Source organism: Saccopteryx bilineata, chromosome 2, assembly GCF_036850765.1.
Source record: "Saccopteryx bilineata isolate mSacBil1 chromosome 2, mSacBil1_pri_phased_curated, whole genome shotgun sequence".
Taxonomy (NCBI): domain Eukaryota; kingdom Metazoa; phylum Chordata; class Mammalia; order Chiroptera; family Emballonuridae; genus Saccopteryx; species Saccopteryx bilineata.
The window spans coordinates 300,624,643-300,647,789 of NC_089491.1; the positions used below are offsets into that span (position 1 = coordinate 300,624,643).

The following is a 23,147-nucleotide window of genomic DNA, read 5'->3' on the forward strand; positions in this document are numbered from 1 at the left end:
CCTTTCCTTGAGGACGGTTCTGTTGGGTATGAGCTCTGGATACCAAGTCCGGCCCAAACATTTATAGGGTCCAAGCCGAGATAGTACAATACTATATGTCTAAATACTTCAAAGCTATAAATCAGGTCAACTAATTGATAAATAAAATATCTCCTATTCTCATACATTGTAAAACATACCGTCATGGCCACTGGAAGGCCAGCTGGAAGGCCAGGTTGGAATTTGAGGCCCTTACAGTCCTGGAATTCGGTTCTACAATGTGGCTAAGCAGGAAGAGATTGCCCTTGGCCCACCACCCATCTCTTAACCATGACTCTCCCATCCCATAGCGGGTCGTACCTGCATGTGAGGATACCCCATCCACCCGCTTACGCTCTAACCCTTTTCCCTGCGAGGAGTCACCGCTTGGCTGCCCTTGAGCCTTGGAGGTGGACACTCTGGTGTTGCAGTTCACCCTTGGAAGGATGGGCTAAGAAAAAAAAGGCCCACGCAGGTTCTCCAGTGGGTGAGAAGTTCTAGGACTTCTGGTCCCCAATGTACAATCTAGAAGAGAGGATACATCTCTGTTGGCTTCATGGATTCCTCATAGTTTGGGGAAAGACAGGGCAGGAGGAGGAACAGAGTGTGGGCTCTAAAGTTCAGGGTCTAGGCAGGAAACTTCTCCTCCAGAGCTAAGTGTGGCGCTGTTGGGTACTCCAAAAACACGGAAGGACAAGGGCCCTTGTGAAAAGCTTCAGAGAACTAGATCCAGGAACATTAGACTATAGAAATTTAACATTTATCTCATTGATTCTCCCAAGAATCTATGTAAGGAAAATCTCTCACTTTAGAGGTTTGTAAACACACACACACACACACACACTAAATTGCAGAGTTACTGATGAGCCAAAACGAACCTCCCTATCTTCCACAACATCTGGTGAGGAGCCAGGCCTGGTGCTCTCCAGTTCATCAGCTGATTTCTAGGCAGAGCTCCCTGAAAGAAACCTTGGGGTTGCTTCCCGCAGTTCTTCCACCAAAAGGAAAGCAGGACAGGTTTAAAGGGCATGGGGGAAAGAATGAGGAGAGTTTGGGAATGGGAAAGTCTAGGAGGGAGAAATTTTTAAAGGGGTTGCTAGCAAATGATGTGAACCTAATGATTATTCCAAGAATTAATAGGGTGGGTGGAGAGTGACAAAAAGAGAAAATATATTAAAAAGGGAATAGAGATACATCCTCTCCAGAGTTTAGATCTTTGTAATATTTATTCTGGTATAATTTGATGTAATATTTTACTTAACCTGTTCTGAACATAGCCTCATATACTCATGTTGCTATAGTTTTTCCATAATTTTTTATTTGTAATGATTATGGTGTCTTAGGTGCATATGCCATTTATCCTATCATAATTCATTCAGTTGCTTGCAACTTTCCCTTCCTGTAGATAGTCCTCCTATAGATACAATATACTAGATATGAGCTTTTCCTTCCCTATTTCCTTAGGAACAATCTAGTAATAGGTAATTAGTTTCCTATCCAGGGACAGCAGGAGATGTTCTAACACGTCATGAATTTGTGTGTCATCCTTGCACAGGGGCCATGCTATCTTCTCTGTTTTGTCCCAATGTGTACTGCCGAAGTGAGCACAGGGTGTTCTAGACAAATTCTCCTTGAGGTCAAGAAATTGAGTCAGGCGATGTCATGAGGCTCCAGGACAATTTAGGTTCTCACTTTTCCTCCTTGTTTCCCTACAGCCTCTGGATTCACAGATATGGATAACTTGACTACTGTTACCATGGGGTCATCTACTCCAGAAATATATTCAGCTGTTTCTACAACTGGACGCAACAAGGAATTCGTAATACCAAGTACTCTGGAAACTACCACGCTCTACTCTGTCTCTCAGGGCAGCAGTGGGACCACAGCAGCCATTCCAGGTACAAAGTATTGTCTTGGGCCCCAGAAGGATGCTGCTGATGCTTGGGTAATACATCAGGACATTTGAAGACCACCCTTCCTGCCCCTGCTTACTCCCATAGATGGAAACATACAAGCCCTTTATTTTTGTTTGTTTATTTCCTTCTTTCCAAGTGAGAGGAGGGGACATAGAGAGACAGACTCCCACTTGTGCCCAAGCCAGTACCCACCCAGCAACCCCCATCTGGGGCTGATGCTCTGCCCATCTTTGGCTATGTTTAGCAACTGAGCCATTTTTAGCACCTGAGGTGGAGGCTCCATGGAGTCTTCTTTAGCTCCTGGGGCCGATGCACTTGCACCAATCAAGCTATGGCTGTAGGAGAGGAAGGAGAGGGGGAAAGGGAAGGGGGGGGGTGGAGAAGCAAATGGTTGCTTTTGCTGTGTGTCCTAACAAGAAATCGAACCTGGAATTTCCACATACCCGCCAACGCTCTACTACTGAGCCAACTGGGCAGGGCCAACAAGCCCCTTGTAATAATGGCTTGGGCATCATGTTTAGGGTACCCTGAAGTAAGTTCTAGGTAACTCTTCCTACAGTGACAGCTAATGCCTTGGCCGCCAATCTTGATCAGCAATGCTTCTTGTACCTTGTTGTCATGCAGAGTTCAGTTTAGTGATAAAATAAGGATCTGATGAGAATTCCCTGGAGATCTTGGGTCTCTTCTAAGTAAAAGAAGGTGTGTACAGGTTCAAATTGGGGATCTTTGACTTCTGTAGGAGGCACTAGCATCCAATTAAATTTCATAATTTTTTTTTTTTGTATTTTTCCAAAGTTATAATCAGGGAGGCAGTCAGACAGACTCCCACATGCACTCGACCAGGATCCACCTGGCATGACCACCAGGGGACAATGCTCTTCCCTTATTGGGCATTGCTCAGTTGAGGTCGGAGCCATTCTAGAGTCTGAGGTGGAGGCCATGGAGCCGTCCTCAGCGCCCAGGACAACTTTGCTCCAAAGGAGCCTTGGCTGTGGGAGAGGAAGAGAGAGACAGAGAGGAAGGAAAGAGAGAAGGGTTGAGAAGCAGGTGGGCACTTCTCCTGTGTGCCCTGGCTGGGAATTGAACCTGGGACATCCATACACCAGGCTGACACTCTACCTCTGACCCAACCAGCCAGGACCAAATTTCAGAATTCTGAGGGCACCTCTCATACATTCTAGATTACAACTATGCTTCCAACAGCTGGCTTGAAATGCATCTGGTGAGGGTTAGGACATGCGGTAACTTTTAGAGCCCTAAATTCCCTTTTCTGAGTTGAAGTCCATGCCTATATCATTATCTATAAGGTGTTTTCTCAAGACAGTGAACTGAGATATGTGTGTGTATTTATGCAAATGTGCCCAAATGCACACTTGTGTTTTGGTCTTTTTCAGAGTCTGCAGTCAACTTCACATCTACCTCTGGGATCACCCCAGTTCCTGGAACCATGAACTCTTCTATCCAAACACAGACCTCCTTAGCCACCATAGTGTCTTCCACCCTAACCAACTTTTCGACTTCAGAGATGACCTTGAAGCCCAGCATGTCACCTGGAAATATTTCAGAGCTCCCATACAATAGCACCAGTCTTGTGACATTTACCACTAAACCCTATACATCATTTTCTCTTATCCCAAGTACCAACAAGGTGGGTGAACTGGGCCAACAATGGCAGCTTAATATGCATACAAGCTCTCTGTTCCCCCTAACCTCTTTTCATTCCAACCAACGAGGTTTGGGTCATTAAGAATTAGCACTGAAAATATGCAGCTTAAATATTGGTGAAAGGGGTAGAAAGAGGAAGTAAAGGGTGGAGTCGGGTGGCGAAGGGATCTGTGCCGTGGGAATTGCGTTTCTAGGAAGTAGAGAGTAAAGGGGCTTTTCTGAGATCCATCCAATCCTAGGTGGTTCTTCCTAGTACCTCTTGGTCTGGGCTTTGACCAGGGTACCATTCCTCTTTGGCCATATTTAAAAACCATCTTCCATTGACTGGGGCTGTTCTTCCCAAATGTTTAGGACAAATACCATTCCCTCTGTGTAAGAGGGTTTGGTAGTTATGCCAAGCATGGAGAGGCAGTGAGTGAGGAACTGAGTAGACCAGTGATGGTAAGCTCAACCTGCCCTTCTCAGCCTTGGGGCCAGTGGCTGTCAACAGCTTTCAACATGAAGGGTAGAAAATATGAGGACATGGAACCTTGGAGCAGGCATTTGGGGGCCTGCCTGGTTTCTGTTTTCATAGAAGCCAGGAAAGGAATCTGGGTGAGCGCCCAGGAAGAAAGTGAGCGCCACCAGGATCTACCCAGGCACCCCATTATCTGTTTGCCTATATGGTATGGCATTACTGTAAGTACATAATTCACTGGAGGAAAAACAGTCCAAATGGGATAAGAATGGTGCCCACTTTCATCTCTGCACCATCCAAGCCAGTGTTTACCAAGTTTGCAAATAGCTACTTGCTTACAAGTCCAGGCTAGTAACAAAGGTTTTAATTATCTGTTGAGGATAGGGTAAGATGGAGGAAGAGTGTATGATTATTATAAAGCTCTTTTTGTCCTCTAACAAATTTAAAAAAATTTTTTTTCCTCTAAAATCTAAGAGAATACTTCACAGAAATCAAACTGGAAAAGAAGTGGAGAAGAAATGAGAGGCAAGGATTCTGGCTTATTTACTTTGTTTTTGGTTTAATACAGGGAGAAATCAAATGTTCCACAGTCAGAGAAGTGAAATTGACCCAGGCTATCTGCCTGGAGCTAAATGAGACCTCCAGCTGTGTAAGTCAAACTCCCCTCTCAACCTAACCCCTTCTTTTTTCCCCCCTCCCTCCTCCCACAATCCTTTCTCCATAAGCCATTTGGACTAGAAGGACTTGGTCGGATGGAGGGAGTTTAGCAAGCTCAGGCTATTTCCAATGTGGAGCTTTGTATTTAGGGAGTAAGAGGCCCCATCTGGTGGACAAAGGAGGCAAAGACAGTTTTATTTAAATTGAGTTGTTACTTTTTATCTCTTATAATACATTTATTATGTATAGTCAGATTTAAGTTTACTTTTATATTAAGAAGGTCCTTCATGAAATACAAAATAGTCACCTAAAATATTAGTCCTTTTCTTATATTTACAGTATTTATATATAACTTTATATACACAGCAATGTTGTATTTTCTATGTAGCCATTTTTCCTAATATTACTTCTTTCTTTGTTGATTGGAATGCTTCTTTTAGCTTATATTAAGTTTTTATATACCGTGGGCCATATTCTTGATAGATATATAAATACATATATTTTCTTTTTTCTTTTTTCTTTTTTTTATAATTTTATTTTTTTAATGGGGTGACATCAATAAATCAGGATACATATATTCAAAGATAACAAGTCCAGGTTATCTTGTCGTTCAATTATGTTGCATACCCACCACCCAAAGTCAGATTGTCCTCTGTCACCTTCTATCTTGTTTTCTTTGTGCCCCTCCCCACCCCCTATCCCTCTCCCATTCCCCCCTCCCCCCCGTAACCACCACACTCTTGTCAATGTCTCTTAGTTTCAGTATTAATACATATATTTTCTTTGTTCAGTTTGGTATTTTTTTCCCTGTTTTAAATTTTAAAAAATTATTATACCTTTACATTACAGTACTTTTAATATCTATATTGGCAGGTCTTTACTCTTTACACTTTAAAAAATTAGAAGTACTAAAGGTACAAAACAAAATGAGATATAAAGACTTGATAAAAAAACACATGTGCTTATGACTCACCCTCTTCGTTATTAGCTGGCAGATAATAACTTAAGGTCAAATAAATATAAATATTCATTTAAAAATAAAAATAAATAAATAATAAAAAGTTTTTTTTTAATCTATTCTTTTAGAAAAAATTTAGGAACACCTTGTGAAGATCCAAAAAATTCAAAATTTTAATTGAAACTCTCTAAATTTCTTTATTTTTTTTAAGTTTATTGGCCTTCTCTTGTATCATTCAGCATCTGTTTTTTTTCTTTTTTTAGTTTAAATTTTTTATAGGTTACTTAAAGTTATTTATAATATAGACTTCTCATTATGTGTTCCAATTGATGATTGCTGGTGTATTAGAAAGTTAACTGAGTTTTGAATGTTTATCTTGAGTTTAGCCATATTGTTCAACTTGCTTATAAATTCCAGGAGCTTTTTCAATGGATTCATTTCTGTTTTTAAGATTAGTTATCATGTTACGTTCCAGAATATATTGTTTTCCTCCTCCTTTTTAGTAGTTATGCCTCATTTCAGTTTCATGTCTTATTGCATTGGTGAGATCATGCAGCATAGTATTAATTTTTAATGATGATAGCAGACCCCCTTGCTATGTTTTAGTAAATCCAGTTTCTGATAGTAACAAGGCTCTGGATAAAAAGATGGGATGACAGGAAGGGTGGTATTTACTTATAGGGGAAAAAAATTTCTTACAAGTTGAGAATTTATTTAAAAGAACCATATATGTGATGTGTGACATAAGGACTGGAAAAGGGCTAGGAAAGGACTATTCTGAGGGCATCAAGTTACTTATTATGTCCATTCTGAGTATTGATATCTACCTGTGATTATCAGTTGGGTGGCTCTGACTCACAGATATTTTAAAATTATACCTAAGAGAATTATTTAACTTAGGACTTTTTAAAAGAAAAGAAATTGGCTCTGGCCAGTTGGCTTAGTGGTAGAGCATCAGCCTGGCACGTGGAAGTCCCAGGTTCGATTCCCAGCCAGGGCATACAGGAGAAGCACCCATCTGCTTCTCCACCCTACCCCCTCTCCTTTCTCTCTCTCTCTCTCTCTCTTCCCCTCCTGCAGCCAAGGCTCCACTGGAGCAAAGTTGGCCTGGGTGCTGAGGATGGCTCTGTGGCCTCTGCCTCAGGCACTAGAATGGCTCTGGTTGCAACAGAGCAACAGCCCCAGATGGGCAGAGCATCGCTCCCTAGTGGGCTTGCAGGTGGATCCCAGTTGGGCACATGTGGGAGTCTGTCTCTCTGCCTCCCCACTTCTCACTTCAGAAAAATATAAAAATAAGAAGAAGAAGAAGAAGAAAAGAAATTATGAAAACATAAGTTCCCACAATTGAATAATGAAGTGCAATTTGCAAAATAGTTAACTTAGACATGATTATAAAATGCACAAGTAACACCCTGTGTGTTTCTGATATTGACTTTCAACTCTATTCATTTTTTTATGTGAAACCCTTTGCTAATTATAGCTAAGGAAAAGAACCATCTTCTCTCTCTTTTTTCCCTATTGTCTTGGTTGAGCACTTATTTTCCTGTGTATCACAAGGGTCTGTGCGAGACGCTCATTCTCTGTACCAACAATTTATATCTCATTTGCAAAGCCTCCTAGGTGTCTGTCCATTGCTCTTCAAAGTTCACATTTAAGTAGGGTCATCATACAAGACAAGTGCCAGGAAATTACTGCTACTCCATAAATAACTCTTCTTCTGCTACGATGGCCTCTTTCACCCTGTGGTCTTTGCTGTTTAATCTATTTTGCGGCACATCTGAGAAGACCTGCACTGTCCTGTGAGATCTGGGGAGGATCTGTGAGTATCAGTGTGGAAACAGAGCAGCTCCTTCAACATCCTAGAGAAGGCTTCGGCTCTGCCTGCAATGCATCAACTCCGGTAGCCTCTGTGTAGTGCTATTGTTTCCCTGGTCATTCCACTACTGTTGATCCCCTTTCCTTGCTGAGGTCCCCTCTCCCAAGACCCCAAGCAGCAGTACCTCATATGACTCCCTAAGGTCATTTTTCCTCCACAGCCATCCTTTTTCCACAGTTTTTAGCCATAGTTCCTGATTGTGTCCCAGATTCCTTTTCTTCAATCCTATGTGATTGTTTACATAGTCTGTTCCAAAGACTGAGTGGCACAGGTTAATTTTCCTTAGGTTACATTTGTACTGTTGGTGTCAGAAGGCCTTTAAGGGGCTGGTTCTAACCATGGGAAACTTAGGCCCTACTTACAGCCTAATGAGAAGCATAAGTGTTTGGATTCCCCTAACATCACACCCTTGAATACTTATGTAATGTTGACATGCGCTGGCATCTATATTACAGAAATACACAGGTATTGTTCTCAGATATCGAGATACTCATTCTGCACTGGTACACACTGAATGCCCAGCATGTTAGCTCCCTCTGTGTGGATTCCTTAGACTTGTCTTCTGTACATGCATTCTGAACACGTTTGTATCCCAACCACTCTTCTTTTGCTCCTCATCCTTCTTCTCATCACCTGTATCATCACCTGTACCACCTAGGTAAAGAAAGGGCAATCTGCACAGTCTTCTCAAACACCGGGTACTGCATCTCAGAGTTCCAGAACCCTCATTAGCAGAACATGTCACCCCAAATCTGACATTCATTTTCTCTGCTGAAACGTCAGGTTAATTAATTTTTTGTGGTTTCTCAAACTGTTTTTTAAATGTGGGGTTACTTTATTCTTTTATGCTATACCCATTTGTCCAGGGGAATCCACCCCTTCAAAAAAGGCAGTAAAATACACATAACATAAAATGTACCATTTTAAAGTATACAGCTCAGCAGTGTTAAGTAGATTCACATCATTAGGAAGCCAATCTTCAGAACCTTTTTCATCTTCTAGAACTAAAACTATACACCCATTAAACAATTCCGCAACCACGCACCTTTCCTAGCCCCTGGTGACCACTACCTACTTTTTGTCATTATGAATTTGATTACTCTAGCTATGTCATATGAGTGGAATCATATACTGTTTATCTTTTTATGACTGGCTTAGATCACTTAGCGCAATGACCTCAAGTTTCATGACATTTTACGTTCTCATCAACAGTACAATTTCTCTCCATCTTTGCCAACACTTGTTATTTTCTGGGGGTTTTTTGTTGTTGTTGTTTTTATTTTCTTTGACAGTAGCCATCCCAATGGGCATGAAGTGATATCTCATTGTGGTTTTGGTTAGCATTTCTTAATGATCAATGATGTTGAACATCTCTTCGTGTGTTTATTGGCTATTTGTATATCTTATTGGAGAAATCTCTATTTAGATCCTTTAGTTACCAATTTGTTTTTTAGAAATACTTTTTTTTAGAGCCATGTCTGTTTCTATGCCGAGGTTTTATTTATTCAGCTAGCTCGCATCACCCTTATTCTGTTGCATGGACTTCATGTGAGGCAGACTCCCTCCAGCCTCCACATTGTATCCCTCAGCCCACGCCTTCCTTGCCTGGTGCCCAAACACTGGAGGTCAGTTTCCATGCAGAACAGTAACTCACAAATGGAGGACAATGTGCATCTTGGAAAAAGCCTAAAATTTGGAGACAGTCTCACTTTTCACCCTTGATCAGCTACCCACTTGTGTGACTTGCAGTTGGTCCTTTAATTAGTCCAGAACCTCTTTGAACATAGAGGTTTTGCCTGAGTTGTCAAACTCACACCAGAGTAGATAAAATTATTTACAAAGAAAGAGAGATGGTGGAAGAGAAAGAGAGGTTGAGTCAGCATTGGGAAATATCAGTGTTTTTCAACCACCAGTCCACAAACTGGTCCACCAGAAATTTTGTGCCAGTCTGCAAAAGAGTTAATCACCCTGATAGTATATAAAAATTATAGACCCAATTCACTTAGGCTCAGGATGATTTCTGCCTTAGAGATTTCCAATATAATTCTCCTCTTTCCCCAGTCCCCAAGTGTAAAAAGGTTGAAAACCACTGTCTTAAAGGTCATTTAGAAAAATACCTGCCTTTCTTTCTCTCCCCACTTTAATGCTTAACATGCTTCTTTCACATCTTAAGAGTCTTTGCTTAAAATGTGAAAGAAAACTTGAGGGTGCTCCTCTAGTAAGGTGGGATGGTTTCATCATTGTGGTTATTATTTTTGTAAAGTAACTATGCAAGCTGATGTAGTTAGGGGCTCACAAATCTGATTCTTATGAGCAAAATGGTGAGGCTGTGGCTTCTTCCTGCCCACTCTCCCATGATGTCTGCCCACAGCCTCTCTTGGGGGAGGATGTTTATATTTCAAGCATCCGGAGAAGCATTGTGCTTTGTTCAGGATCTACCTGCTCCTCTCCAGGCCCAAACACAATTCACTGATGCTGTTGGATTCCAGAGTGGGAGGCTGGCCGCTGTTATACCCTTGAATTTAGTCCAAGAAACAAAGCAAGGGGCGGAGGGACTCAGTGTGAAGGCCAAACCAGTTGGGATGCTAGGATGAACAACAATTCACTGAGTTGTTTTGTTTATTTGATGCTATGCTTAGTTCAGTCTGAGTTCCAAATTATGTAATAGACACCTGCTCCCCACACTAAGGCATCTTACAGTCTAGTCACAGAGAAATGACAATAACAGCAAGGCAGAATATGATGAAACATCAAAATGTGGGTTTTAGATGATATAGTGTATAAGGCATTGCTATTATTCATAGTAATAGTGATAGCGGCCGTTTTTTCAGTGCCCATGGCATTTCAAACACCTTTTGGACACTCTTCCTATGATACCTCCTTACTCACCTCAACAGCTCAGTCTTCAGCGAAGGAACTTGACACTCAGACAAGCTGCATGACGTGCAAAGAATCTAGTAAATAGCAGAGCAAAGGTTGATGCCCATTCTGGTGAGGGTGGGACCGGCTTTATGGAGGAGGTGGGATTTGAGTGGAGTCCTGAAGGATGGAGAGTCCACGGGAGACGGCAGTGCTCATTCGCCTGGAACTAGGGTTGTGACAGTCGCCGGCTGTCACACCGCCAAGCTTCCTCATGGGGACGCCCCCAGTGAAAGGCCTTTTCCCGCCAGCTTGTCCTGGACACTTTCTACTCATTCTTTAATGCCTGTAATGAGATGGTTCTGAAAACCCCAAACCAGGTGCGTCCTCATCCCCCTCTGAACAGCCATAGCATCTTAATTGTACCTTTCTTTGGTGAACTAGCTCTGTGACCTCTTGGTCTCTTTGTGCCTCAGTTTTCTTTCCCTATGAAATGGGGAGAATGATAATATCCATTTCATAGGGTTGTGCGAGACCTGAATGAATCAATATGTGTAAAACACTTAAAACAGTGCCTGCAGTATAGTAAACTTTGTTTATTTTCACCACCGTGCACACAAACCGATCACTTGGGCATGTAGAATTCATGCTGCTCCCCCCCCCCCCACACACACACACCACATGACACACACAGAGGTTTTCACATGGTGTTTTATATTCAGGGCCAGATGAATGCCAGAGCAGTTGAACCGGCTTGAGATGCAGCTTCCCAGGACCCAGCAGGCTGAAAACGGGCTACCTCATTTGATTGTTTAGATTATGCAGGGGTCCTGTCCGTCTGCCCCTCTCGGGAAGGAGATGTGTTTCAGCCGGAGGTATATCAGGGGGCCGGTCATTCAGGCAGCACTCCCCTCCATGGCATTCAGAAGGCGTGGTGCCAGGAGGGTGTAGTGCCCAGGACAAGCCACGTGCGCTTCTCGGAAGAGGAATGGGCCCAAGAGAGGACGGAGACTGCTGGTTATAGCCAATGTGATGTCCACACTACCTCTGCAGCAAATGAGGTTTTAAAGAGCCAGGTTTTCCCAAAAGCAGAAGCACAGCCTCCATCCAAGGCCCTGAAGAATTAATGCTTTTCCTGAGGAGTAAAGCAGCAATGGCCTGAGAATTCATTTCTCTGAGGCCTTGGCTCTGGGAGGCCTCCCAAAGCTACCACTGGACTCAGCTCTCTGTGACGCGGGGGCCAGCTAGCGCTGTTCTCCTGCCTCCTTCAAGCCCAGTGCATTTCACTCAACTCCCAAAAACTTCAGCTGATGGAAGAAACCTGGGGCCTGAGGCCAGTCTTGACCTTGCCTTGTGGAAGAGCGAAGGAGCCTGGGTTTTCCTGCGCTGGGCCAGAGCGTTTGGAAAATACCCAGGCTGCTTTCCAAGCTAGGAGGGCCCCTAGCCACAGAAGCAGTCCTGCCTACAAACAGGAAGCTCTCTCCTCCACGTAGGCTTGGTTCTGATGGCCCTCACATGCCCCAGCAGTGTTCGCCAAACAGGAAAGTTGTTGGAGCTGTTCAGGCATTTCCTCCTCTGCCATCTGCCATCCGGACGGAGGAGAAGGTCTTGGTTTCTGTTCCTTTCCCGTGCTGGGGAGGCCCTTGTGGCGGGAGGCTGCTGGGAAACATCCTGGGAGGCTCGAGAACAGGGTGTTGGAAAGACACAGCCCGGGCCCTTTCCTGGAACTCGGGGTTGAAGAATGATCAGAGTTCATCTGAGTCTGACTTCCTGAGTAGGACTCTGTTTCTGAGTATGGACCAGTCACTAAACTGGAGGAAGATCTATGAACCTCAAAAGCATGGACTCCACACTTTTCGTGGGAAAGGGGGATGGACGACTAGACAGAAAGATCATCGGTTTGAGCCATGATCTTTGTGAGACCCTTGGAAGAGTAAGAGGGAAGGGCCTGAGGATCCCACTGAGTCTCTCTGTAGTCATAGATCTGGTCTCCACCTTCACCTCTCTTGGCTTTTCTTCCAACATTTGGGGTTTTTGTAACCTTGAAAAAAAGATTTTCTCCTCAGTATTGCACTATTAATATTTTTTGTTATTGGCAATTTCTTTTGAATTTACCTTGAATAGTCTATGTGGACCTGAGCAATCCTTAAGCTAAGATGATAACTTTGTACATTTTTTTTTCCTCTGGCATCTAAACCCGAGACACTAATAGATAGGTGTTTAGGTGATGAGAAATCTTTGAGTGTTTTTTGTTACTGTGTTCTTGTACACATATAGTTCACCGTTGTTGTTGTTTTCAGTTGGAATTTTAGGGGGAAAAATGATCCTTCTTGTGGAGGACTTAACCAGAATTATTGTCGAGGCTCTCAATGCAGTTGAGGGCATACTAGTATTTTCACTCTTGCTCGTCATTGTTCTCTGTCTTCCCAGGAGGACTTTAAGAAGGACAGTGGAGAGGAACTGATCCGAGTCCTGTGTGGTCAGGATCAGGCCGAGGCGTGCTCCCTGCTCCTCGCCCCATCTGAGCTGAATCCTCGCTGCTTGCTACTCTTGATCAACAAAACAGGTACGGAGCACATCTGTCTTGGGGGCTAGGGACGGAGTGGGGAGGAGGCTAGAGGATGCTGGCTGGAAGCCTTAGTGTAGAATGCAGGTGCTGGGGAGCACGGCTGGGCTGATTTTGACAGAGGAGCTCCTGACATGAGCCATCCTGGCCATCAGAGCATCTTCTAAAGCAGCTTAGGGGGATAGAACAGGATGAGCTGATCCAACAACCCTGTTTCTAATTCTAGATCTTTCCAGCAAGTTCAGTTTTCTGCAAAGTCACCAGTCTGACCTTGAGAAGGTAAGTTCTCTAAGATTATGGGTCAGGGGTGTTCACTGGAGTAGGGAAGAAAGCGATACTCATCCCCAGACCTGCCCTCCCTTCTTCTCCATCCTTCTCTGACTGTCTCGAACACCTTTCTCTGCTCGAACCCAAAGTTTATAGTGCAGCTTAACTAAGAGATGTCAGTATCAAATCCTACATAGAAAACCCCTGAGCTCAATGTATTGTATTTATTCACTGTTGGGTCCCATACAGGCGTGTAGTGTGGGTTGGGCTCCTTTCTGGAATCCACATTCTACAAGTGACTAGGCTCTTTTCTGTGTCTTCTCTTCAAGCTGGGGATCCTGGGCTTAACTAAAGAAAACATTAAGGACCATCAGAACTATTCCCGCAAGACCCTGATTGCACTGGTCACCTCGGGGATCCTGCTGGCTGTCTTGGGTACCACTGGCTACTTCCTGATGAACCGCCGCAGTTGGAGCCCCACAGGAGAAAGGCTGGTTAGTTCTGGGGTCCAGGTCAAAGGAAATGAGAAAGACAGTAGTCTTCTGGAGATGGCCATGGCTGTCATGTGGGAGGAGAAATACCAGAAAAGGCACTTCTGTGCTCTTCCATAGGGACATGTGTGCCCACACATACCGTGTCCTCGGTTAAGTCAAAACAACATTGTATTGTGGATTGGGGAGGGACACTAGCTGGGACCAGCCACCTCACTGTGGTAATATATGGTTCACATCATTGATTTATTATTTTGCTGGGATAGTTCACCTGGGTACACCAGAACAGGCTACTACATCATCCACTTCTTTGCAAACATATTAAAAGGCCACAGACACCACTTGGCTTGCAAGGGGTCATGGGGAGGGAAAACCCATTTTTGAAGTGTCTGGATGAGGAAGGACAAGGCTGGGGTTTGCCTCTCGGCCTCCGGCCTGGGAACGTCCCCAGCCTGGGGACTGCCTGGTTCGGCGGGAGCTGGCCGCTGAGCTGCGGCATGGTGTGGTGCCTCTCCTGTCCTTTCTCCTCTAGGAGCTGGAACCCTGACCGCCCTTCAGGAAGAAAGGAGTCTGCACATGCAGCTGCAACCACCCCCTTTCTTCCCCCGCCAGTGTCTCACTCCCCTGCTTACCCGATAATGCTCCTTTATTTATACACCGTCTAGGGCGAAGACCCTTATTACACGGAGAACGGTGGAGGCCAGGGCTATAGCTCAGGCCCTGGGGCCTCCCCTGAGGCCCAGGGCAAGGCCAGTGTGAACCGAGGGGCTCAGGAGAACGGGACCGGCCAGGCCACATCCAGAAACGGCCATTCAGCGAGACAACACGTGGTGGCTGATACCGAATTGTGACTCGGCTGGGTGGGGCAAGGCCAGGCATTGTATGAAGTAGGGGGTCCTCCCTGCATCTGGCCACCTGCTGCCTCCACGCTGGAGATGCCACCCTTACCTCCCTCCTTTTGCCACTGCACACACCCTCCAGTGCCATTCCGGGGCCCTGCTCTGCACCATAGAAGGGTTCTCTCCACCTTGAGGAGAGGCAGGTAACCCTGCCCGTTACACATCAGCTCCCTGAACAGACTCTGTCTCCTCTGAGTAGGGGTGTGAGGGCAGCTCAGAGAGGCTCCCCGTCAGGCTGATGGTCTTGCACCATTCACACGTGGCCCTTCCCTCTCCCTCCTCTCTGCCTCGTTACGGGCACTGCCGGGAGAAAGCGTGGGCTTTTCTGGGCTACAATTTCCTTCCAGGAGTCTTTGCCTTTTAACTGTTTCTTCCTTTATTTTCTTTCTTTACTTTAGGGAAACCAAAGCAACCCACTACACCGGCTCCTTTTTAGTGGCATAGGCAGAACAACTTGTTGTCTTATACCATGTACCTTACGCCCCCTGCAAGTCACTGTGGATTCAGTCACCAGCTTCCCTCTTGCTAAGTTTCCCCCGAGCTCCATGGGTTCCTCCCACACACGAGTGCCGAGGCCTGCACAGCTTTCTGGCGGAGCCCGGATTGGGCTCCAAGTGTTGGAACGATGTCTGTGTTTGGGAGATAGGGTGGAGCTGCATGGACACATGTGTCCCCCCTCCCCGCTGTGGGGGCAAACGGAGGAGAGCAAACAGCTCTGTTCTGGTCTTCTGGGAACCTCGCACAGCCTCTGCTTGGGCTCCCCTCTCCCTGTGGTCAGAGTGGACAGGAACACGGGACCACATCTTTGAGCCAAACCTCTTGACCTGTGTGCATCTCAGGAAGCCTCTTGTCTTGGGCTAGGTCCTGGCCTTATCCTCTGATCTCAATGGCTTCCTCCTTCCTCCTCGATTCCTGGGCTGAGCTGTGTCTTCAGTCCCCCAGCAAACTCCCTTCTGTCCCTGCCTCCCCCATCCTGACTCCCTTCACTGTGACCCCTGTGGTCAGAGCCCCATGACATCTCCAAAGGACCCTCACCACCTCCTCTCTGGGTGACCCAGGGCCTCTTTTTTTTTTTCCTTTTTTCCAGAGGGGTGATAAGGGATCCTGATTTCAATGACGGTTGGAAATAGAACTTTCCAGAGATAGGAAGATTGAGTGGGGTTTTTTTTTCCTGAATAAAAAGTGGTGTGTGAATACTGTAATTAAAGTGATAGTGAAATCCATTTCTCTGTGGCTCTGACCCAGCTGGGTGTGTCTGAATGCCAGGGCGGTCTCTCCCCATCAGATCTGGCCGGACTGTGCAGTGATGTGGTGGGGAAGGCCCTGCCAGGGAAGAGAGGGGCCGTCTCAGGGGACGCAGGTTCCCACCAGGATGCTGCCTCTTGGGATGCCTACTAACTTCTCTCCTGTCTGGGGTGGGGGTGGGGGGCCAGGAGAGGCTCACAGGGAAGCTGGACACCTCTCGTCATAGAAAGAAAGGCAAACCGAATGCAGCGGGGGACTTAGAAGCCAGATCTTTGATGAATACCTTTCCGAGAAGAGGTGCATTATGGTAACTGTATGCAAAATATGCAAAACCAAGGGAGAGAGCCAGGCCTCATAACCTTTTATTGTATCTTCCCTGCCCCTGGCTGAGAGCAGAACAGTGGGGAGCTTCTGCTTTAAAGATCTGGCTGCCCAGTCCAGGAGCAGGGGGTGGGGGGTTGGTTTCCACCCTCGGCATGAAGACATCAGTCCAACTGCAAAACCTAAGCATCCCCACCTCCGTGCCCAGACACCCCCACCCTCACCGCAGCCGTAGGAAGTGGGGGAGGGCGGGCTGCGGACACAACTGAGCAGCTTCAGGAAACGCTCCCAAGTGTGTCAACAGCAGCAGAGGTAGCTGGGGCCAAACAAAGGATCTTTCCATTCTTATCTGACTGAAGCCAGACCTTTCCCTTCAGCACCGCCCTATGCCCACTTCCCCCTTGCTTTCTCCAACCGCTCTAGCCAGGGGTCCTCCCCCGTAAGACAAGGGGGGAGGTCTAGAGCCTTCCCCAGAAGGTGATGGCTGATGGTGGGGAGCTGGAGGAAGAAAAGATGGTAATCTGAAAGGAGGAATCAGGTTGGCTTTCATCTGTCTAGTCACACATCCGGCCATGAGAATGACCAGATGAGGGTCTGGCCAAGTGGAGGTGGCAGGGAGAAGGGGTGGTACCAGGTACAGACTCCCAGGAAACATGGGAAGAGGAGAAAAGGCAACTGAGTCTTTTAAAGGCCTCCAGCCTCAGGTCCAGCAACCTAAATAGTATTTTACCCTGAATCTGTCAGAGTGTACAAGCTTTGGGAGGAAGGGGTGCATGTGTGTGTACTTGAGGGATGGTGTGGGTTGGTGAGTAAGAACTCTGATGGCTAGACTGCTTAAACTGAAGGGCCTCCTAGCGTTCCAGACACTTTCCCCTTTGGCCTAAGCTTCCTGGTGCAGCAATGGCTCCCCCTGCTGGCCTTGCTGGGCTCCTACCACTCAGTTTCAGTTCAGTTGCCTCCATGTTGGGTTTTCTCTGCTGCTGCTTCACCCTTGAACAGCTCTAGTGCAATTGGTCTCATAGGAGAAGCTCATATACCTGCAGAAGACATTCAAATTCAACTCAACTTTCTTGTGGTACTGGTAAAGACAAAGTAAGGTCCAGGGAGTGCATATGGCTTCCCCAGATCACCTGGAATTCAGGTGTCCTGAATTCAAAGCTTGCCTCTCCACCATCTCGCCTCACTCTTCTGCTGGGGCCTCAGGGCTCCTCCGGTCGGATGTTACAGAGCTGGTGAGGGCGGTGTCAAGACACTTTTGGGGCTTCACCTATGGAGCATCTCGCCAGCATTGCTCTTCCAGGCCGTCTGGCCTTGCAGAACTCAAGGCCTTGGGACAAAGTGGAAGCTGAAGACCGTGGGAGGCCGGGAGGCCCAGCTACCTCTGCGGTGCCTGCAGCCCGCCGCAGAGGATGACCTCTGAGAAACAACACAGTTCGTTATGGAACGCATACCTGGAAGTGTCTTCTGCCAGACTTGCATGTAAGTGGATAAATACGAATGTCCTCTAAACCTGCATAAATGGGTCTTCCCTGTCCTGTCCTCCTTAGGTAGAACAGCCCACTATTCCTCTTCACAGAGACCCAGAGTAGGTAAGCAATTGTGTGCGACGAGATGTTGCTTCTGTCCCTATAGTCTCCATCTGAGGAACTCACAGCCAGCAACTTGTCATTCGGCAGGTCTTAGGGAACACCCACTATGTGCCAGATACTGTTCTAGAGCAGGGGTCTCAAACTCGCGGCCCGCCGAACAATTTTGTGTGGCCCGCAAACTAATCCACGAAGTTCAAAATATTTTGGATAAAATTAAGTAAGCCTAGGGGCCTACTTGTATTTTCCATTTCTCTAGCATCCTAGCTAGATATTAGCTTAGTTAACAGCAGTTGTGATGTGAACTACAGTTTCTGGTCGTTTTGTGACACTGAGTAACTGCATGTACGATTGTGCTTGTTGTACTGATTTTTTTTTGTTTTCAACTGCAGTGAGAAAAGTGTTGCGTAACAGTTGCCTTTTGTAGACCTAGTGCAGCCCCGCCGAAGGGCTGTGATCTTGCTCTGTGGCCCACATGCTGAGTTGAGTTTGAGACCCCTGTTCTAGAGGCTGGGGACAGAGCAGTGAACAAATCCTTATGGAGCTTGCAATTCTGGTGGAAGAGAAGACAACAAGCCAACACGGTTTTCTAAGTAAATCCACGTGTTTTCAGGTGGTATTAAGAGGTATGAAAAATATAAAATAGATGGAGAGTAACGTTTACACATATTGGTAACTCTCAAGGAGGTAAAAGTGGAGAGCATCGCCTACTTGAATGAAGTAAGGAAGAGATTATGCTACACAGAGGAAACAGCAAGTTCAGAGCCCTGTGGTGCAAAGCCTGGCAAGTGCGAGAAGCATAAAGGGAGTGAGGGCGAGAACGACACGGCCAGACATGGTAGGCCTTTCAGTCCTCAGCAAGGAGTTTGGCTTTTATTAGTAGATCGGGAAACCATTAGAGGATTTTGAGCAGGGAAGTAATATGATCTTCTTTGTTGTGAAAGATCACGCTGAGTGGAGAACAGAGGCTGAGAGGCAAGAGAGGGAAAGGAAGGTAAGCAGGTAGACCACAGTGATAATGGCAAGAGCACTGTTCCTGCCGGGGGCAGAGCGGTAAGAATGGGAGTGGTGAGATGAAGCAGAATTTCAGTGACGTTCCAAGGTAGAGCTTAAAGGGGTTTGCTCTGTCCATTTATTTCTTCAGATACTCATCGTGCTAACAACAATGATAGCTAACATTGAGTACTTATTGTAGCAAAATTGAGACGCTACCAAAATTTAAATAGTGTATTTTATTTAATATTCACAGAAGCCTGATGAAGTAGGTAGGTACAATTATCTCGGAATAAGAAACTGAAACTCAGAGAGTAGCAGGGAGCTGTGCTAGGAGGGTCCATGGCACAGACAAAGAGGAGGAAGCTGTGGGTTTAATTCAATGGTTCTCAAAGTGTGTACCAGGGCGCACTGGTACGCCCTAGAAGATTTCCAGGTGCACCCTGTGGTATTCCAGAGAAATATGTTCTTGTTGGGGATCAAAAAACCAACAGGGTTTTTGGAGTTTAGATTTTGGGGGGACAGAGGTATGGGGAATTGGCTGTAAGCTGACAGTCTGCCCAACCCCCTACCTCACTTGCCTGATTACGTTGCAAAAGGCTGTTAAGCTGTGGTGCTGGATTGTTCACACTACCCTCCATGGTCCCCAGAAAGACTGGAGGCAAGTTTCTTCTATCCTTTGTTTGGTGTAAAGTTAAGATGATATGTATGGTGGGGGTTTTCTGCACTTAACACAATTAAGAGTAAAAAAAGAGGAAATCTTTAATGTATTGACAAGGAAATGAGAGTTTGCCTTTCAAATATATGCCCAAACATTGAAGAAATCGCTAGGACACATCAGGCTCATGTTTCTCATAAACACAAGAATGAAAAACTTAACACATTCTTGCTGGGACCTGCTGAATTTACTAAATCTTACTAAGAATGTATCTATATATGTAAAAAGATAACTTTTTTGTCTTTTTAAAAATTTTTTAACCCCTTTTTTACAAATTCTGAAAAGCATAACTCAAAAAGTGTAACATAAAAATGTTTTTTAATGTCTGAATGAATTTAATTTTGTCGTATTTATTTCACTTAATTACCATAAAAGCATGCTTGGACTTTATATTTTTTTCTTTAATATTTGACTTAATTATTATAACATATGTCTCAGAAATTTGTATATAGAGTGTGCCTACAATTATTTGTAGGATTTTAAATGCACCCTGACTTCAAAAAGTTTGAGAACTACTGGTTTAATTGAATGCAAAATACTACAAGTGCATTAATGCAAACAGACAGAACCAACAACAAAAACAAATGTGAGGCAGAAAGTGAGAAATAACATGAGAAAAGACTAAACATTCTGTGTATCCAGAGGTGGGCGGAACTCCTAGTGGCGGGCAAGGTCTGGGGCTGGGTGATGGAGAAGTATCTGAGTGGGGCTGTAAAAGTGGCTACGACCTGGATGATAAAAATGTGTGAGGACATTTGAGGCTGATAGAAAGAGCAGGTGTGATGTGTTGTGAGATAGGGACTATAAAGAACTTGAGGAAAACAATGTGTTTCCAGTGTGGCAGAGAAGAAGGATGTGTGAGAGGAAGCTGAGAATCAAGAAGATGTGCGTTGGTTTGTGTAGGGCATTGAATGGCAGGCCACAGAGTTCAATTTCTTTCAACGGGAAAGGGGAGAGCCACTGAAGAGTTTCCAGTTATCCATTGATTTATTCATTTATTCAACAAATAATTTTTGAGTGCTTATTATAAGCCAGACACCTGGGATATGACACAGTCTCTTCTGTCAAGTCTTTTGTTGTTGTTAAATCTTTAATACTGTGGTGGGAGGGACAGCTGACAGAACAATTAGCACTGAGTGTAAGTACTATGGTTTAGGGAGCTTTACATGGGAGGGGCATGGAAGCCATGGAAGGCTTCCCATCTCAGCTGCCCCTAGGGAACAAGTAGGATTTAAAAGGAAGAAAAGGGTAGGGATGGGTGTTTCAGAGAAAGAGGAGAACATTGGCCCACATGCAAAGTGACAGTGGTCATTCCAGAAATGCAAGTGGTTCTGTTTAAGGTCCAACCAAAGAATATGGTACTTCTTTCTATCTGCTACTTGTGTCTGAGAGTTTCTCTTTGTACTTTTATATCAAGCATGTTATAATTGCTCATTGAAGCTTTTTTATGATAGCTGTTGTAAAATCCTTGTCAGTTCATTGAACCATCTCTGTCATCTCAGTGTTGTATCTGTTAATTATCTTTTCTCATTCGAGTTGAGATTTTCCTGGTTCTTGGTATTATGCGAGTGATTTTAAATTGTATCCTGGACACTTGGGGTATTATATTCAGTCCTCTGTTTTGGCAGTCCCTCTGTGATACGGCATTGTTGGGATGCCTCCTACTTACCACCAGGTCGGGTAGAAGTCCGAACTCCCCATTCAGCCATTGACAATGGTATCGGGGTGAGTGCCTCATAGTTTCTGGGGCAGAGTGGAAGTTTAGGATCTCCACTAGTTCTCTGCTGATGCCCATCCTGGTGACATGTCATTCCTTGAGTCCTAAGGTCCCTAACTGCCTTCTCTTACTTTTCAGTGTCTTATTTTTTTTTTTTCTTTTCTGAAGCTGGAAACGGGGAGAGACAGTCAGACAGACTCCCGCATGCGCCCGACGGGGATCCACCCAGCACGCCCACCAGGGGCGACGTTCTGCCCACCAGGGGGCGATGCTCTGCCCCTCCGGGTCGTCGCTCTGCCGCGACCAGAGCCACTCCAGTGCCTGGGGCAGAGGCCAAGGAGCCATCCCCAGCGCCCGGGCCATCTTTGCTCCAATGGAGCCTTGGCTGCGGGAGGGGAAGAGAGAGAGAGAGGAAGGAGGGGGGGCGGTGGAGAAGCAAATGGGCGCTTCTCCAATGTGCCCTGGCCGGGAATCGAACCCGGGTCCCCCGCACGCCAGGCCGACGCTCTACCACTGAGCCAACCGGCCAGGGCCTCAGTGTCTTCTTATATTTGTTTTCTATATAATGTCCTGGGTTTTTAGAAGCACTTAACCAGAGAAATAGGGAGAAATGTGTCTGTTTCATCTTGTCTGAAACAAACTGGAAATTCATGCAAAAAATATGAGGGGGCAGGGTAGAATTACTAGTCATGAGGCTGCAGGGTTAGGTAGGCTCTATCTAGCCCAGCTGTTCTTAAAGCCCTCTTACACCATTACAAATTATTGAAGACTTCGGAGGGCTTTTACTTTTGAGAGTTATATCTGTTAATAATTACTGTCTCAGAAATTAAAACTAAGAAAAATTTAAACGATTCATTAAAGCTAATATTCATTAAAAATAATATCTCATTATGTGAGTATATCAATAACACATTTTAATTTTTTTTAAATGCGATTTTCCAGAGCAGACTCAGTCAGCTAGAAGAGTGGGATTGTTCTACATTTTGGCACATCTCTTCACCATCTGGCTTCGTAGAAGACGCTGATGCTCCTGTGTGTTTCTGTGTTCAATCTGTTGTCACATGGCACGTCATGTGAGAGAAGCACAGCGAAAAAAGCAAATACCACTTTAGTAGTATGATGAAGAGAGTTTTGACTTTACAGACCCTTGGAAGTATTTTGAAGACCCACAGAGAGGCCCTGGATGCTTTGCTGAGACGTGCTGCCCCGGAATTGTACTCTTTCAGTCCCCACAAGTCCTCTGTGACTACCAAGCACCTGAAATGTGGCTAGCGTGAGAAACAAAACTTTTCATTTCATTTTAATTAATTGAAAATTTAAAAGTGGAACAGTATAAAAAAATTTTTTGTTGTTAACTACAACCTTGATGTTTTGGTAAAAATACATTTCACTTAAGCCCTTGAAAATATAGCATCTGAATTAAAGTTAACATGATATACAAGTTAACTATATATATATATGCATTATAGTTAACATGATATACATGTTAACTATGGATCAGATTTTGAGGACTTAGAAAAGAAACTGCAATAATGATTTCTTCACATTTGGTTTATGTTGCTACAATAGTATCAGGTTCAATAAAGTTTATTTTTTAAAGTAATATCACCTGTATTTTTTTTTTTTACTTTAAAAAATGTGGCTACTAAAATTTTCAGCTACATATATAGCTCATTTTATATTTCTACTGGGCAGTGCTCTTCCAGATGCATCTGGATGAGGAAAGCTTTGTAGACCACGTGAAGTATGTTCTTCATTTTGAAGGTAATAAATGGTAATGTGGGGCCATTGAGAAGTCTGAAGTAGGGAAGTGACATAGTCAGATATGCATTTTAGAAAGTTCTCTTTAGCAGAAGTGTGGCGCAGGGGTTGAAGGAGGGGCCCGTTAGAAGGTAACTGCACTATGGAAGAGAAGGGAAACTTGTGGCCTGAAGAAAA

At 44.9% G+C, this 23,147-nt stretch overlaps 1 protein-coding gene and 1 pseudogene across 2 annotated transcripts in view; one reads left to right on the forward strand and one right to left on the reverse strand.

Annotated features, from left to right (window-relative positions):
- The window catches only part of CD34 (CD34 molecule), a 30,878-nt gene extending 8,098 nt beyond the window's left edge, over positions 1-22,780 (forward strand). Inside the window, exons 2-9 of one of the 2 annotated variants that reach the window (XM_066261466.1) lie at positions 1,734-1,916; positions 3,329-3,582; positions 4,625-4,705; positions 12,837-12,972; positions 13,199-13,251; positions 13,569-13,733; positions 14,396-17,674; positions 22,152-22,780. In XM_066261466.1, the coding sequence (XP_066117563.1) occupies positions 1,734-1,916; positions 3,329-3,582; positions 4,625-4,705; positions 12,837-12,972; positions 13,199-13,251; positions 13,569-13,733; positions 14,396-14,581 (1,058 nt within the window). In that variant the 3' untranslated portion in view covers positions 14,582-17,674; positions 22,152-22,780. Of the gene's footprint in view, positions 1-1,733; positions 1,917-3,328; positions 3,583-4,624; positions 4,706-12,836; positions 12,973-13,198; positions 13,252-13,568; positions 13,734-14,262; positions 17,675-22,151 lie in introns of those variants that run through there. The other variant, XM_066261467.1, reaches the window with a different exon arrangement.
- Positions 1,529-1,626, reverse strand: LOC136327363 (U6 spliceosomal RNA; annotated as a pseudogene).
- Positions 22,781-23,147: the final 367 nt, after the last annotated feature.